This window comes from Aythya ferina (assembly GCF_964211825.1).
Source record: "Aythya ferina genome assembly, chromosome: Z".
NCBI lineage: Eukaryota > Metazoa > Chordata > Aves > Anseriformes > Anatidae > Aythya > Aythya ferina.
The window spans coordinates 43,309,013-43,323,872 of NC_140299.1; the positions used below are offsets into that span (position 1 = coordinate 43,309,013).

Consider the following 14,860-nt stretch of genomic DNA (forward strand, 5'->3'; position numbering starts at 1 on the left):
CGAATTCCCCTCTCCAACATATTAAAATGAATGGATAGGAGAGGTTAAGGCACATAAGCAGTGCCTGATCTTACTTAGTTACAAATACATCAGCATTAATTATGCTTCCTGGAACTTGTGCACCTATGGATTATGATCAGAGAATACACACAGATTTGGATGGGGATTCCTCCCTCTCCTACCTTACATGTTCTTCAGTCGTGTAGCTTGCGTAAGAGGAATGCAGAGAATCAGAATGCAGGAATTTACCAGCATATTGGCACTGGGCAGGAACAGTCTCACTTGTTCCATAACAGCAGTCATGTTGGACAGCTATTAACAGAGAATACTTTAAAGCAGCAAACAGCACAGCTACAAGTTTTCTGCGATGTTCTATTCATGGAATAATTTTAAATGCATAACTCTGTCTACAGCAATATTGGCATTAGCAGAAGACGTAGAATAAACTCAAGTATGACTCAGTCAAAGACAAAAATAGTATCAGGCAGGCACTGGCAAGTAAAAAGCAAAGAAGGGGAATATAAAAAAAAAATTCCCCCCCCTTTTTTTTTTAAACTGAAGAAAGAATCAGTTCACTTAAGTTAGTTCAGAAGAGAATATTTTTAAATAGCTCTCCGTGTATCCTGGCACACGACAAAAATAAATTAGCTAAAAACATGAAAAGTCTCTACTGTAGAAGGAGGACACAGCATTGGATTAACTTGGTTGAGACTGGCAACAAGTGCCATTCCACTTCAGAAAAAAATGAGCGATAGTAACATGGCTAAACAAATACTTGGATCCTTTCCTGAAGTCCGCTAAACTCTCACATTGTGAATGTACTCAGAAGAACGAAAAAATAAATATGACCCAAGAACAAAATGAAAACTATCTTAGTTATTTCACCCAAACGATTTTTCTGTGCATTTCTATTTTTACTACCAGAACATCTGCACATGGATGTTGAAGGTCATTCATTTATCAATCTTGTCGTTGTTGTTTTGTTTTGTTTTCAGGTGCAGTGATTCCACATTTAGGATTTATTTCTACAGAACACAACTTTGTCTTTAGAACAAATGTACAAAGTTAGCAGCAGGCCAATATTGTTCTAATTTGCAAAAGAATTTTCACCGATTCTGGTGGAATTTATTTACATGAGACTGCAAGAACTTCCCCTATTTTGTTTTCAAATACATTCCTGTGTGCAAAAGTCAATAGTTTGGATCCTTTGTAAAGATATGCTTAAAAGATTACACTTAAAACACAATACAATTCTGAACATTTATCATATGCTATGAAATTAATATAAAGGTTCATTATGCTTTTTAAATTCACACAGTTTTACAACATTCCAAGTGAAATCTTTGACAGGTACACAAAACTACTGGAAACAATTAAGTTTTTATTTAGCCAGAGAAAACCATAAATCTGTGGTGTTTTGAAAATGAGGTGATGACAAATTATATTGCTGTCATTACGTGAAAGCTTGACGGGTCCCAGACACACTTTTCTGAAAATAACAGCAACACTGCCTTGCAAAACAGAACTGGTTCCATACAAGACTAGGCCTCTGATTTTGCTAATTGTAGAGAATTTTGACACAAGTGTACTCTTGCAAATGGGATAATCCATGCACTTACAAAAAAAAGAAAAAAAAGTAGCAAAAGTATGTCAATCTGCAGTCAGTGTGGAAAGGCAAGGACCTGAGAGGTATCCAGCAATGTAAGCTTAAAAAAAAAAAAAAGTAGCTTCTATGTTTACACAAATCATATTGTATTCATTTACTATTTTTGGAAAGGCAGTAAGAACAATGAATCCAGCAACACTTTCCAGAAGCTTATGCAAGAGTGAAAGTTTGCAAACAACAAATGGCTCCCCTCCCCCAACTGCATGCTTACAGTCCGTTATTCAAATATTTACTAATACATATGCAGCACATTGGGAGTTCCACAATCAGCCTATATAACTAAAATAATCAGAAACAATTTTTAAAGTTAATGGCTATTCCCTCTGGGAGCATGAAAAACAAAGAGATTGAGAAAGCTCTCCAACATACTTTAATGGAAACAATATGTAAGCATGATTAGACCCTATCCTCTCCCTCTCTCAGTTTCCCTTGTAATTATCACCAGGTTACTCACTGTTTATTATTAAATCTTAACCTGCACTAGTTAAATCCGCCTTGCCTGTTTCTATAGCCCCTGTATACTCAATAAATCCAGTCAGTCTGTGATAATAAACATAGCTACCACTTCTCCTTAACTGTGAAAAACAATCACTCCCTCATTTGAGAGCCAACACTTGTTTCTACATACACACTGGAGAATTTGGCTTTGGCTCTTTATCTCTAGATATGTCATTCCTCTCTAACAATTAGAATACTTGGTACTATTCCAGCATAGCCTCTGTTCTTTTTCACCTTTGAGAAGATCTTTTGTGCTCTACTATGTATGTATTTCAACAAATACAAAAGCATTTCAGTTCAACCTCACATCTGTGGTTCATTCAGCTATTCTTGCTTTTATAACACCACAAAAGAAATAACCCATCAATATTCTTTGCACAGACTAATTCAGAATGTATAGATTTGTACCCTACTGGGTACTTTCATCCTAGTCTTCTGGGATTGGTGGGACTCAGGGGGAGGGTTGTTTTGAGGTGGTAAGGAGAGGGATTTCCAAAGTGACGCATCACGCTTCATAGGCTTGTGCCAATTCAGACACTTTTTTTTCATATACCTAAAGACAACCGAATTTTATTCATACACACAGGTTATAAACTCAAAAAAAAAGAGAGTGAATTGCTCACATTCCAGTCAAAAACTTCCATTCTCACAGTTTAAAAATAAAAAATGAAAAAGGAAGAATGTATGTACCTCATTTAATTTGTACACTGAGGGCAACATTTTGCTATGTCTTCATATCCTGCCATGTATGGTTGATCCTGAGAAATATCTAAGTATTTTTAGTTATATCGCTGTACCAGAGATTAACAACTTATATTAGTACAAAACTGTCAGCACAGTACTATGAAGCTGCACACTGGGGGCAGTTTTTCAGTTGATTTCATTGTTGTGTTTTGTTTTGTTTTTAAACAGACCGTTACCCTGGAATACCCTGTGGTAAATTCCTCCACATACAGGCACCTTAACGAACGGCAAGGATTAAAATGAACTTTGGCCCAGTTGAAGGTCACCTTCTTTCTGTTTATGAAAATATTTACAAACTTCAACACATCTCTATTTTCCTTCTCTCCCTGCACCAATTATTCCTGTTGACAAGCGCATATAAACAATTAAGTTCTTGAAAATTACCACTGTTCTTTGAGCAAGACAAAGGTAAAGAATAACCTTCAAAAACAATGAGATGGGGAAACTCTAACTGAAACCAACTTGCAGCAGGTGACCTGTCTTGCTGTGATGGATTTATAACACTGCAGGTGCTTTTTCTCTTTCCCTCTCTCTCTGCAGATCAGAATTCCTTTTGCAGGATTTTTTTTTTCTTTAAGCTGAACAGTATATGACAAGTCTGCTCCTATCTTCTCATAAGTATCTTTAAAAAATTCATAATGATTTAATACAAGTTCCTACAGTGTAAAAATAGACTCTGTATTACACACACATACAAAATACATCAGTACCATCAACATTAATATAAAATTGTTCTGGAAAGACAAAAAGAGCAGGCAGTCAACTGACTATACCCTAAATCAGTACAAGGTTAGCTGAAGTTTTCTTGAACAAACCAGCCTATTTAAATCAAGTATATGATGACATGTTCTTACTATATTACAGGAACAAAGGTACTTCTTAATTAAAATTGAACTGAGTTCCTCATAATCTTTACATTTAAGCTACTCCCAGTCCACCAAGAAGGAAACATATGACAAGTTCTGGACGCAGGCCCTGATAACTACAAGCAGGTTGCTTTCCACCCCACCCCTTTATTAGCACATCCAAACAGATGTGCTTGTCTAAGAGAAAAAAGGCTATTTTTCCATTAAGCACCAAGGACTTTTAAATACTACTGACTTTTGTAATACACTTTTCCCCCAAAGAAAAGGTGCATGTGTGGAACCTAAAAATAAGTAAAAAGAGATTTTATTCTTTTGTTTGCCCCCGTGTGAGTATCACACATATCAAAGTTAGCTCACTCCTTCACTCTGCCCTATCAGTGAGCTTTGTTGTATCCTATAAAGTTAAAGGGCTTTGATGTTCTCGAAACAAAACACCTCAGATTACTGATGACTGCAGGGATCACATACTCGCTTTTTAAACTGCTACGGTCACTTCACACAAACGCAACCAACCTGCTCATCTTTGACTCCTGGTATTTTTTCCATGAGAAGTGCTTACGGCCAGCTACGACGCACCCACCGGCCTGCTGAGAACTGGAACGCGATCATCGCAAGAGCCAGGTCACAGCTCCTGGAGTTCCGCCTGCACACAAACATACACAGGTGCTGGATAACGGAAGCATCGCGAACAAGCTGCCAACGTACGATCTTTTCAGAAATGAGTGAAGGACTGAAGGTTTTTTATTTAATTTTGTATCTATGAAACAATCTGTAACAATAATTTGAGTTGTTTTGCCTGAAACGAAACAGAATTTCCCCTGAAGTGCAGAATCCTCCCCTGTCTGCAGAGCAGAGCGGTAGCGCTGCTGGCATTGCGTCTGTTACAGACAGGGAGGTATGGCCAGCTTGCATTCACGGACGCTCAGCCACTGTCGGGCTCAGCAGCAACGGCCTGCTGCTCACAATCATACCCTTCGGATCAGCACGAGATAAGCGTTACACAGACCCGTGCATTTCTCCAGGAAGTGTGCCTACAGCGCAGCCCCTTCCCCCTCCCCTTCCCCCTCCCCTCCCCTCCCCTCGGGCCGCCAGCGACCCCCTCCCGCCCACCAGCCTGTAGCGGCGCCGCGCGCATGCGCAGAAGTCGGTGCGCGGAGGCGCAACGGCGCATGCGCAAGCGGGCCGACTCCCGTTGGCGTCCGGCGGCAGCGGCGGCGACCGAGACCGAGGGGCGCTCGCTGCGTGCGGCGGGTGAGGGCCGGGCGCCGCGGGGGGCTCGGGGCGGGCGTCTGGGGGCAGGGGGGCGGCACCGGGCGAGGCGCGGCACCGGCGGTCCCGGGCGAGCGTCCCCCGGGCGTCCCCCGGGCCCAGCGCGGCCGTTGAGGCGCCCGGCAGCGGGCAACCGCTCCCAACGGCCGCCCCCAACGGCTCCGGCCCCAACGGTCCCGGCCCCGCGGAGGCCTCCGGTGGGGAGGCCGAGTCGGGAGGGAGCGGGCCGCCGGCGGGGTTTTCCGTCGTAGCCCGTGAGCTACATCCTTTAAAGAAGAGCTTTACGGCTAGTTTTTTGTCAATCTTTTATGCGGTAGCTGTTTAAGTGAAGCCAGGTTAGTCTCTTTTCCCGTGTCCGCTGGTATTGCAGGGAAAAATAATGCTCTGTTGAAGCGCTTTCTGTAATTCGTGCGTAACGTGTCCCGTGTGTGATGCGGGTTTGCAGGTCCGGCACCATGGTTATGAAGGCGTCAGTCGAAGATGATGATTCGGGATGGGAACTCGGTATGCCTGACAAGATGGAAGAGAGCAACACAAGCTGGGTAGATATAACCCAGGAATTCGAAGAAGCCTGTAGAGGTGAGTTTTACTACTCATGTTCTGAGAAAAACAGGAACCCGTGGAGTGCTGAGGATAGTCCCATGGTTAAGTAGTTTGGCCTGTGTTCAAGATCCAGATGAGTGGACCACACTGATGCTATGGTTCCCTGTGTTTCATTTACTGCAAGGATAGGTATATCAGAAGAACCATGCCTAGCTTCTTGCAGATTACATAAATATCTTCCCTAGTTACGTTTTTTCTATTGTCATATGCGTTTTTGCGTCTGATTTTTTATTTTCTTTGCAAAGAGTTCTTCCTGTCTTGTGCTAAATGGAAAGTTCACATCTATGCAGAATCAACACTTTTTTTCTGTACGTTTTTGAATGTGCAGGATCTGTTGTTTTTTTTTTCATTTAATTGGTCAGTGCTTCATTTTTCATCTGTGAAATAAGGGTGACATTCAGAGGAGACGCAGTACATCCCACTCAACAGGGAAACAATTGGTTTCATTTAAATAGTGTCTTTATGGTTATTAGCTATTAATAAATTAAGTAGTGTCACTTAAATAGTGTCTTTATGGTTATTAGCTATTAGTGTACAATGACAGCAACTTTTTTTTAATTGATTTTATGGTGACACTAAGGAAAAAGTGTAAAACTTACCACACACAGGCAGTTACACAACAATAGACACAATTTCGTTATACTTTGAAATAATTCCCTTTTATTAGTGATCTATACTTTGTTTGTTCATCAAATACATCTTCAGATGTATTTGTTAAAAATAATACGAAAAAGCAAGCATTTCAGTAAACGCCTTCTCTGGAAATATTGAACATCTGCATAAAGGAGCATGGAAAACTGCTGTCCCATGTTTCAGGCTATTCAAATGCTACTGTTGGGTAATTTTAAACCCCTTCAAGTGCTAGAATAGCAGAGAAGGCTTAGGAAATATGAAGAGCTGTTTTTCTAGCTTTTCAGTTTTAAAAGTGCTTTTTAAGTAAAAGCAAATAAAGTAGCGTAGAAATGCCTGGTCTGCTTCCCACGCCTTTCCCATTTAGTGTAATACCGTTTTTAAGTAATACAACTATCCTGGAAGTTTGTTGGAAGTTCTGTTAGAAGGATGATTTTAATCATTTATCATGTTCTGTTCCTTTGTAGAACTCAAGTTAGGAGAACTGCTTCATGACAAGCTGTAAGTATGCCTTTGGGATAGTTTTGTTTTTTGAAATAGAATTAGTGCAAATGTATTAATACTTCCTAATGAGTAAGTCATGAAGTATGAACTAAGTTTCTTTTAATTTTTATTTAACTAAAATAGTTGAAATATTCATAATACCCATTCATCCTCATTAGCATGTATATGATGCATCTATATGAAGGCCGAACATTTCTCATAGTGCCAGTATAGCATTACTTTTCCTGTTAATAGATTTAGTGTGAATATTAGAAGTTTATGGAACTTGTTCAAGATCATCAGTGATGTTGAAAGTGGTGAACCTACTGACCTATTTTATACGGATGTGCTTTTACACAAAAAGACCGGAAAGGTTTCAAGTTTTAAAATTCAATTACCTCAGTTGTTATTAGCAAGTTTTAGATAGATGTGTTTTAGAGTAATTCTAAAACATGATGCCAAGGTGGAAACTGAGAACTCTACAGTCTAAGGAAAAAATATACTTCAACAAAAAGCATGTACTAAGATCTTATTTTATTTTTATTTTTTTTAAAGAATTAATTAAGATTAAAACATTTTCAAGAAAATGTAAATCATTTAACTGCGTAAGTCTGTTCATTTGCAGAAGGGAAGAACTGCCCACTTAAGACTAATAGCTCACTAATAGCTCAGAAGACAGAAATACGCTATTTAAATGCTTAAAATTGTTTTCAAGGATGTCACAAAGTTACTCAGTAGAGTCAAAGCACATTTTCATAGTATAATTTTATACATAACTGACTCTCAGAATTAGAACATCTACCATGCAGTAATCTTTTTTCATTTAAGAAAGGCTTGTTCAGCAAATCCACTGAGTATCAGTGTACAAAAGGTGAGGCACTATATCCTGTCTTTGTAGGCCAGTCTTTCATTGAGTGTATCCTATGAAGCTTTTACAAACTTCCTGACTACAAAAGATACATTGTCACATATCACAGAATCATAGAATTTCTAGGTTGGAAGAGACCTCAGGATCATCGAGTCCAACCTCTGACCTAACACTAACAGTCCTCCACTAAACCATATCCCTAAGCTCTACATCTAAACGTCTTTTAAAGACCTCCAGGGATGGTGACTCCACCACTTCCCTGGGCAGCCCGTTCCAATGCCTAACAACCCTTTCGGGAAAGAAGTTCTTCCTAACATCCAACCTAAATCTCCGCTGGTGCAACTTTAGCCCGTTCCCCCTCGTCCTGTCACCAGGCACGTGGGAGAACAGACCAACCCCCACCTCGCTACAGCCTCCTTTAAGGGACCTGTAGAGAGCAATAAGGTCGCCCCTGAGCCTCCTTTTCTCCAGGCTGAACAAGCCCAGCTCCCTCAGCCGCTCCTCATAGGACTTGTTCTCCAGGCCCCTCACCAGCTTCGTCGCCCTTCTCTGGACCCGCTCAAGCACCTCCATGTCCTTCTTGTAGCGAGGGGCCCAAAACTGAACACAGTACTCGAGGTGCGGCCTCACCAGAGCCGAGTACAGGGGGACGATCACCTCCCTAGCCCTGCTGGCCACACTGCTTCTTATGCAAGTCAGGATGCCGTTGGCCTTCTTGGCCACCTGAGCACACTGCTGTCTCATATTCAGCCGACTATCAACCACTACTCCCAGGTCCTTCTCTGCCTGGCAGCTCTCCAACCACTCCTCTCCCAGCCTGTAGCTCCGCTTGGGGTTATTGCACCCCAGGTGCAGGACCCGGCACTCGGCCTTGTTGAACTTCGTGCAGCTGACCTCAGCCCATCGGTGCAGCCTGTCCAGATCCTCCTGCAGAGCCTTCCTGCCCTCGAGCAGATCGACACACGCACCTAACTTGGTGTCATCTGCCAACTTACTGAGGGTGCACTCAATGCCCTCATCCAGATCATCGATGAAGATATTAAAGAGGACCGGGCCCAGCACCAAACCCTGGGGAACACCACTAGTGACCGACCTCCAACTGGATTTGACTCCATTCACCACGACTCTTTGGGCCCAACTATCCAGCCAGTTTCTTGAGGAGAATGCTGTGGGAAACAGTATCAAAAGCCTTGCTGAAGTCAAGGTAGACCACATCCACAGCCTTTCCCTCATCTACCCAGTGCATCACTCTGTCATAGAAGGAGATCAGGTTCGTCAAGCAGGACCTGCCTTTCATAAACCCATGCTGACTGGGCCTGATCGCCTGCTTGCCCTGCAAGTGCCGCGTGATGACTCTCAAGATAATCTGCTCCGTGAGCTTCCCTGGCACTGAGGTCTCATGCTGGAGTTCTTCTGTTTGGTTAATTTTTGCAGTCAGTTTTCTTATAATGCCCATTTGAAACAAAGCTAGTATATTCAATGTATATTGTTGTTTATAACGTGTAACGCCATTAATTTGTGGGGGATATATACATAATCAAGCTTGAGAACTGGGCCCACGTGAACCTAATGACATTCCACAAGTCCACGTGCAAGGTGCTGCAGCTGGGTCAGGGCAATCCTGGACCTGAGCACAGACTGAGAGAAGAACAGCACTGTGAGAGCAACCCTGTGGAGAAAGATTTGGGGATTCTGATGGTCAAAAAGCTCAACGCGAGCCAGCAGTGTGCGCTTGCAGCCCAAAAAGCCAACTGCATCCTGGGCTGTATCAAAAGAGGTGTGGCCAGCAGGTGGAGGGAGCTTATTGTCCCCCTCTGCTCTCCCTTGTAAGGTCTCAGTTGGAGTGCTGTGTCCAAGAAAGACGTGAACCTGTTTGAGCAGGCCCAGAGGAGGGCTACAAAGATGATCAGAGGGCTGGAGCACCTCTCCTACGATGAAAGGCTGAGAGAGCTGGGGATGTTCAGTCTGGAGAAAAGAAGGCTCTGGGGAGACCAAAGGGGTTTATAAAAAAGATGGAGAGAGACTTTTTACATGAGCAATCTGGAGAAAGGGTACTAAAACAGAGTAGATTTAGATTAGATAATAGGAAGAAGTTCTTCACAATGAGGAAGGTGAGGCACTGGAATGGAGAAGCTCTGAGTGCCCCATCCCTGGAAGTGTTCAAGGCCAGGTTGGATGGGGCTTTGAGCAGTCAAATCTAGTGGAAGGTGTCCCTGCCCATGGCAGAAGGATTGGAATTAGGTGATCTTTAAGGTCTCTTCTAACCCAAACCATTCTATGATGTGTCTTACTTAAGGTTTTGGATGTAACATAATAAAGAACATCTTTCACTTAACATCATTTTATAATTTTACGTGATTTTTAAAAAGGTGGTATGTCTGTATGGGGTGTATAGAAATATGTATTTAGAAGTGTGATGTTTGCCTAAGTAGTGCTCTTAAAATGGCTTAAAATAAAGACTAAGTGTTTTCTGCTAAGCGTCTCTTACATACTTCTTGAACAATCCTTAAATTCCTGAAAACCATGCTCTCTCAAGATTGATAATAGAATCAAATACACTGAGTTGAAAGGGACCCACAGGGATCATTGAATCCAACTCCTGGCTCCACAGAGGACCACCCAAAAATCAGACCATGTGTATCCAAAGTGGAGTGGTATCCAAACACTTCTTGAACTCTGATGGGCTTGGTGCTGTAACCACTGCCATTGGGAGCTTGTTTCAGTGCCCAACCATCCTCTCAGTGAAAATTAATTTACTGCCAATTAAAATGTATTTACTCATTCAGGTAGAAATAAAAAGTTAAGTATTAAACCAACGACTTTCCTCCCCTCTTTGCCAGGCTCAGCTTCACTCCTTCATTCCCAACTGCTCTAACTCTCCTTCCGTACCCAGAAGTGGTACAGAGGGATCATACTTTATTGTCATCAGTCAGAACGCAATGTACTTAAGGTTGTCACGATATGTTCTTTTACACTGGTTTGTAAAGACCATTTTGTATAAGGTAATTAAATTTGGATCATTTTTGTCTCCTTAGTTTTGGTCTTTTTGAAGCCATGTCTGCCATTGAAATGATGGATCCCAAGATGGATGCTGGTATGATTGGAAACCAAGTTAACAGAAAGGTTCTTAACTTTGAGCAAGCTATTAAGGTTTGTGGGAGTTTTCTGTTTATGCCTTTTCACTGGCTGTGAAAGTATGGTATAACTTAATCAAATTGTAGTTAAGCATAATTCAACTTCATGTATGTTTTTCACTCTACATAAATTGATTTTTTTTTTTTCTTTTGGATAAGTAGCTTGTGGTGCTTGCCTTTTTTGCAATTTGCATTACCACAATGATAGTAACTCTTTAAGTGAAAAGTACTGTAAAACTGTTAGGTATTAATAAATCAAATACATTTCAGAAGCACTTTGGCAAGTCATCCCTTGCATCCCTAAAACATGTGTTTTAAATGAAGATATACTGGTTAGTCCATCTTCCAGATGAAAAGAAACCAGCTTCTCTACAAAAGCTGTAAATTAATGCTTTGTGACTATCAGTTCATTAGCATCATTAGCACTGAAAAGAAGCTAGCAAATTTGACAACATTCACAGTGGCAATTCTGAATGGTCAAAACTAATTGAAGCTAGGCTGAAAGACTGTCTATTACTTTGGAAAAAGTAATGGACTCAGAGAGGGAAAATAAAAAATTGCCATAATACTTTGAACAGACTGAAAGAGAAACCCCAGTAAAATAACAGCCATCTAATTCTTGATTCAGATGTGCACACACTGAATAAATAAAATCAAAGAAATAGGGTTGCTGCTTCTGTTCCTGACCCTCAAAGCAGTAAAACTATGTACAAGTATCTGAAGTATAAAAAGCAGCCTTCATAGGTCATACATATTATTCCTTGTTCAATTGTTACTATGGCTACACATGCTATTTTGTGATTTTGAGTGTTGCCAGTTACTTGGTTTTAAACTTTTATTGGCGACTCAAAAATCAGAATTTTTATTTTAGATTGTTCTTTGAAAAGCTGTCTGTTGGTCGATGTTCAACATGATGATAAAGTAAACTTTTCCAGAATTTTTGAGGCATTATAAAGCTGATCAATAAAGCTTATCATATGCCAGTGTTCTGAAATCTTAACCAAATTGTAATTTCTTTTTTGGCTGTACCAATAATAAGTTATGTTTTGTCTGTGGTCTTCCAGATTCATAAAATCTGTTTCTTTCTTTGTTTTCTAAGGATGGCACCATTAAAATAAAGGATCTCACATCGCCTGAGCTGATAGGAATAATGGATACATGCTTCTGTTGTTTGGTGAGGATTTCTCCACTCTTAGTGTTAAATGTTCTTGCTTTCAAAATGTAATCCCCTAATCCAGATTTAAAAAAGAAGAAAAGAAATAGAACTTGAGGAAAGGGATCCACTAAGCAGAAAATATGTACTTTGTGTTTTGATTTCCACTGATACATTTGCACTGGCATATAACAGGCCATAACTTTGATTTTTTGTTTTTGTTTGTTTGCATGTTGTTTTTTAATTCCAAGAAATCATTATGGAAGAGAACTGGTAATATTTTAAATAATACTAAAAGTTTCTGTAATTGTAGCTTTTTTTCATGTGTATATCTGCCTGCTGTATGTCAGGGTTTGTCTGTGTTGTGAGTGATACTCAGTAGCGTACAGCAGCCTGTTGCTCATCTTTGTACAGCCAGCGTTGACTTCGAGCTTTCATTGGCGTTTTGAGGAATGGAAAGAAAATATCTAGTTCAATTTAGAAAGGAATTACGTAAATTATCACACATTTCTACATATTTTTACATATGATGATTGTGACTATTCTTCCTATATGTATCTTTTCATTTGCTCAGTAGGTAATACAAAATATTTTAAGATACTCTTTAAAATTATGTCAATAAAACTACTTCATTTTTTTTAAACAACAGTTCAAATTTATTTAGTTTATTCACAACAAACCATAGAAAGGTCACTGTATATTTGATACGGTGTAACATTATTCCTTTTTTCCTACCCCCTTGAAATACTGGTGAACTGCTGAACTTTTAAGGAACTGTGGTAGTGTTAGAAATCTGATCCTATTGTATTTCATGATAGAAGTAATATTTTAAATTACTGAAGCTTTTTCCCTTTAGTTTAAACCATGAAAGTAGAGAAATTGGTTTGTGAAAAGAAGCTATGAGTTGTAGAGAACATGTAGAATATTGCTGAATTGTTCCATAGCTACTCTAACTTTTTGTTCTGTATTTGTATAAATTTTTTTTTGAGTAAAAAGTCTGATGGTCTCTCAACTTTCTGTCATGCGTAAGCTACAGTTAGAGAGCAGAGCTCCCACGCAGGAATTTGATAGTGCTTCTGGTTAATTAACTTACTGCCTTTCATAGGCAGCAGATGAGTAGGTTAAGAGTCCTTCTTCAACCCTTTTTGCTAGATTGAAAGTTAAGAGGATATGGACTTTCTTACTTGCTGAAGCACAGTGAGATGCAAAAAGAATGGGGATATGAAAATGAGGACTTGGCTGTCATGAATAAAACATTTTATTTTTTTTTTATTTTCCCTAGATAACATGGTTAGAGGGACATTCATTGGCACAGACAGTATTCACTTGCCTTTACATTCATAATCCGGACTTCATAGAAGATCCTGCTATGAAGGCTTTTGCTCTGGGAATCCTAAAAATCTGTGATATTGCCAGAGAAAAAGTTAACAAAGCAGCTGTTTTTGAGGAGGTATGTTTCAGTACATCTTACGGGTAAGTGTGCTACACTGCATGTAGGCTCCTTAACACAAATGAAAGAGCATTTTAGATAAATGTATTCCTATTTGATTGGTAGGTACCACAGGAGCAGCACTTCATCCTCTTGAATGTGTTGGACCTGATCTTTTTAAAATGCATTTTTCTTCAGTGGAGATGTTTCCTATATTTTGCTTGAATATTAAGGCGCATAAATATTTTATTCAGGAAATAATGCAAATTTTGTGGCTAACCATTTGAAATCACATTTACTTGTGGTTTTCATTCTGTTTAGTTTTTGATTTTTCTACTTTAGATAACCATGTCTATTTGAAATGTATATATATCAGTGGAATGAGAACCTGGTTTTCTGTGTCCTTGTACTGGAGAAAACCTTGGTGTTTTCTGAACTTGGACAAGTACTTCTTATTGAATAGATCTAAAATTGGTTGAATAGTGCTGTACGTCCATCGTTCTTGAAATGTTTTGACAGGATGACAATTGATAAGAATTATGAAGGCATACTTGTATTAAGGATTTATGCAGAAAATGGTTTTCCCAAGCTGGATTTGAGCAGGAAAACAGGAAAAGCACCCTAACCAAGTGTGTATTCCATTGCTTAGAAAAAAAAAAAACAAACTTAAATTTTATACTTAGTAAAAGTTTTAAGTTTTTTGTTGTTTTTATTTATATTTCACTGCTTCATACTTCTGTGTTGTTGTTTTTTTTAGGAAGATTTTCAGTCAATGACTTACGGATTTAAAATGGCCAACAGTGTGACAGATCTTAGAGTTACAGGTACAGCTTCTGCTTTCTGTGTATCTCTCCATTAGTCTCAGTTTCTCTTGAGTAAGTTGGTTACTTTCAACTGAATATAATGAATCAGCAGGAATCTCGGTTGTTTTTTGTTTGTTTGTTTGTTTTTCTAGTTTTGTGAAAACTGGTGGCCTGGTAAAAAGAGAGGCCAACCTTATTATTTTTTTTCTTGAAGAAAAGTTTCAGCTATTTGTTTGTTAAATGCCTGAAAAACAGGAAAGATGCTTTAATATATGTCAGCCAAGTGGCTAAGCATGGGATCATCCAGGACTGAGATAGATACAAATCACAGCAAAGTGTTCTTCTTGAATTCTGCTTCTCTACTTCGCTATTTATTGTGATCTACATGGAGTACTTTTGAGGAAAAAGTAGTTCTAAAGCTATAATAACATACGTTATTGGTGTATACATAGATATTTACGTTAGTCTTTTCTATGAAGTATTATATAGACTTGAACTTCCCATTAGTTAATATTAGAAGATTTGTAGAACACTTTAACTTTGGATATACTCTGATTTATCTGTTGTTGCAAGACATCCCTGTCATCCCGCATGTTTTTTTTTTCCCTAGTATTTGGCTAATATGTGTCTAAAGCACTTCAAAACTTGCCTTCCCCATACAGTTTTCTTGCTTTAAGTGGTCTAGGTGTACCTAGGAATGCTTCGCAGCTTTTA

The 14,860-nt window shown here is 39.5% G+C and overlaps 2 protein-coding genes across 7 annotated transcripts in view; one reads left to right on the forward strand and one right to left on the reverse strand.

Moving 5' to 3' along the window:
• Positions 1-4,418, reverse strand: part of AGTPBP1 (ATP/GTP binding carboxypeptidase 1) — a 66,131-nt gene extending 61,713 nt beyond the window's left edge. For 2 of the 5 annotated variants that reach the window (XM_084503866.1, XM_084503865.1), the window contains exon 1: positions 4,288-4,414. In XM_084503866.1, coding sequence (XP_084359992.1) covers positions 4,288-4,320 — 33 coding nt within the window. In that variant the 5' untranslated portion in view covers positions 4,321-4,414. Of the gene's footprint in view, positions 1-4,287 lie in introns of all 5 variants that reach the window. The other 3 variants (XM_084503859.1, XM_084503863.1, XM_084503864.1) reach the window with 3 other exon arrangements.
• A 501-nt stretch (positions 4,419-4,919) lies between these two features.
• Positions 4,920-14,860, forward strand: part of NAA35 (N-alpha-acetyltransferase 35, NatC auxiliary subunit) — a 29,207-nt gene continuing 19,266 nt past the window's right edge. The window contains exons 1-7 of one of the 2 annotated variants that reach the window (XM_084503869.1): positions 4,920-5,025; positions 5,489-5,622; positions 6,744-6,777; positions 10,663-10,777; positions 11,861-11,935; positions 13,197-13,364; positions 14,101-14,167. In XM_084503869.1, the coding sequence (XP_084359995.1) occupies positions 5,499-5,622; positions 6,744-6,777; positions 10,663-10,777; positions 11,861-11,935; positions 13,197-13,364; positions 14,101-14,167 (583 nt within the window). In that variant the 5' untranslated portion in view covers positions 4,920-5,025; positions 5,489-5,498. Of the gene's footprint in view, positions 5,026-5,110; positions 5,379-5,488; positions 5,623-6,743; positions 6,778-10,662; positions 10,778-11,860; positions 11,936-13,196; positions 13,365-14,100; positions 14,168-14,860 lie in introns of those variants that run through there. The other variant, XM_084503870.1, reaches the window with a different exon arrangement.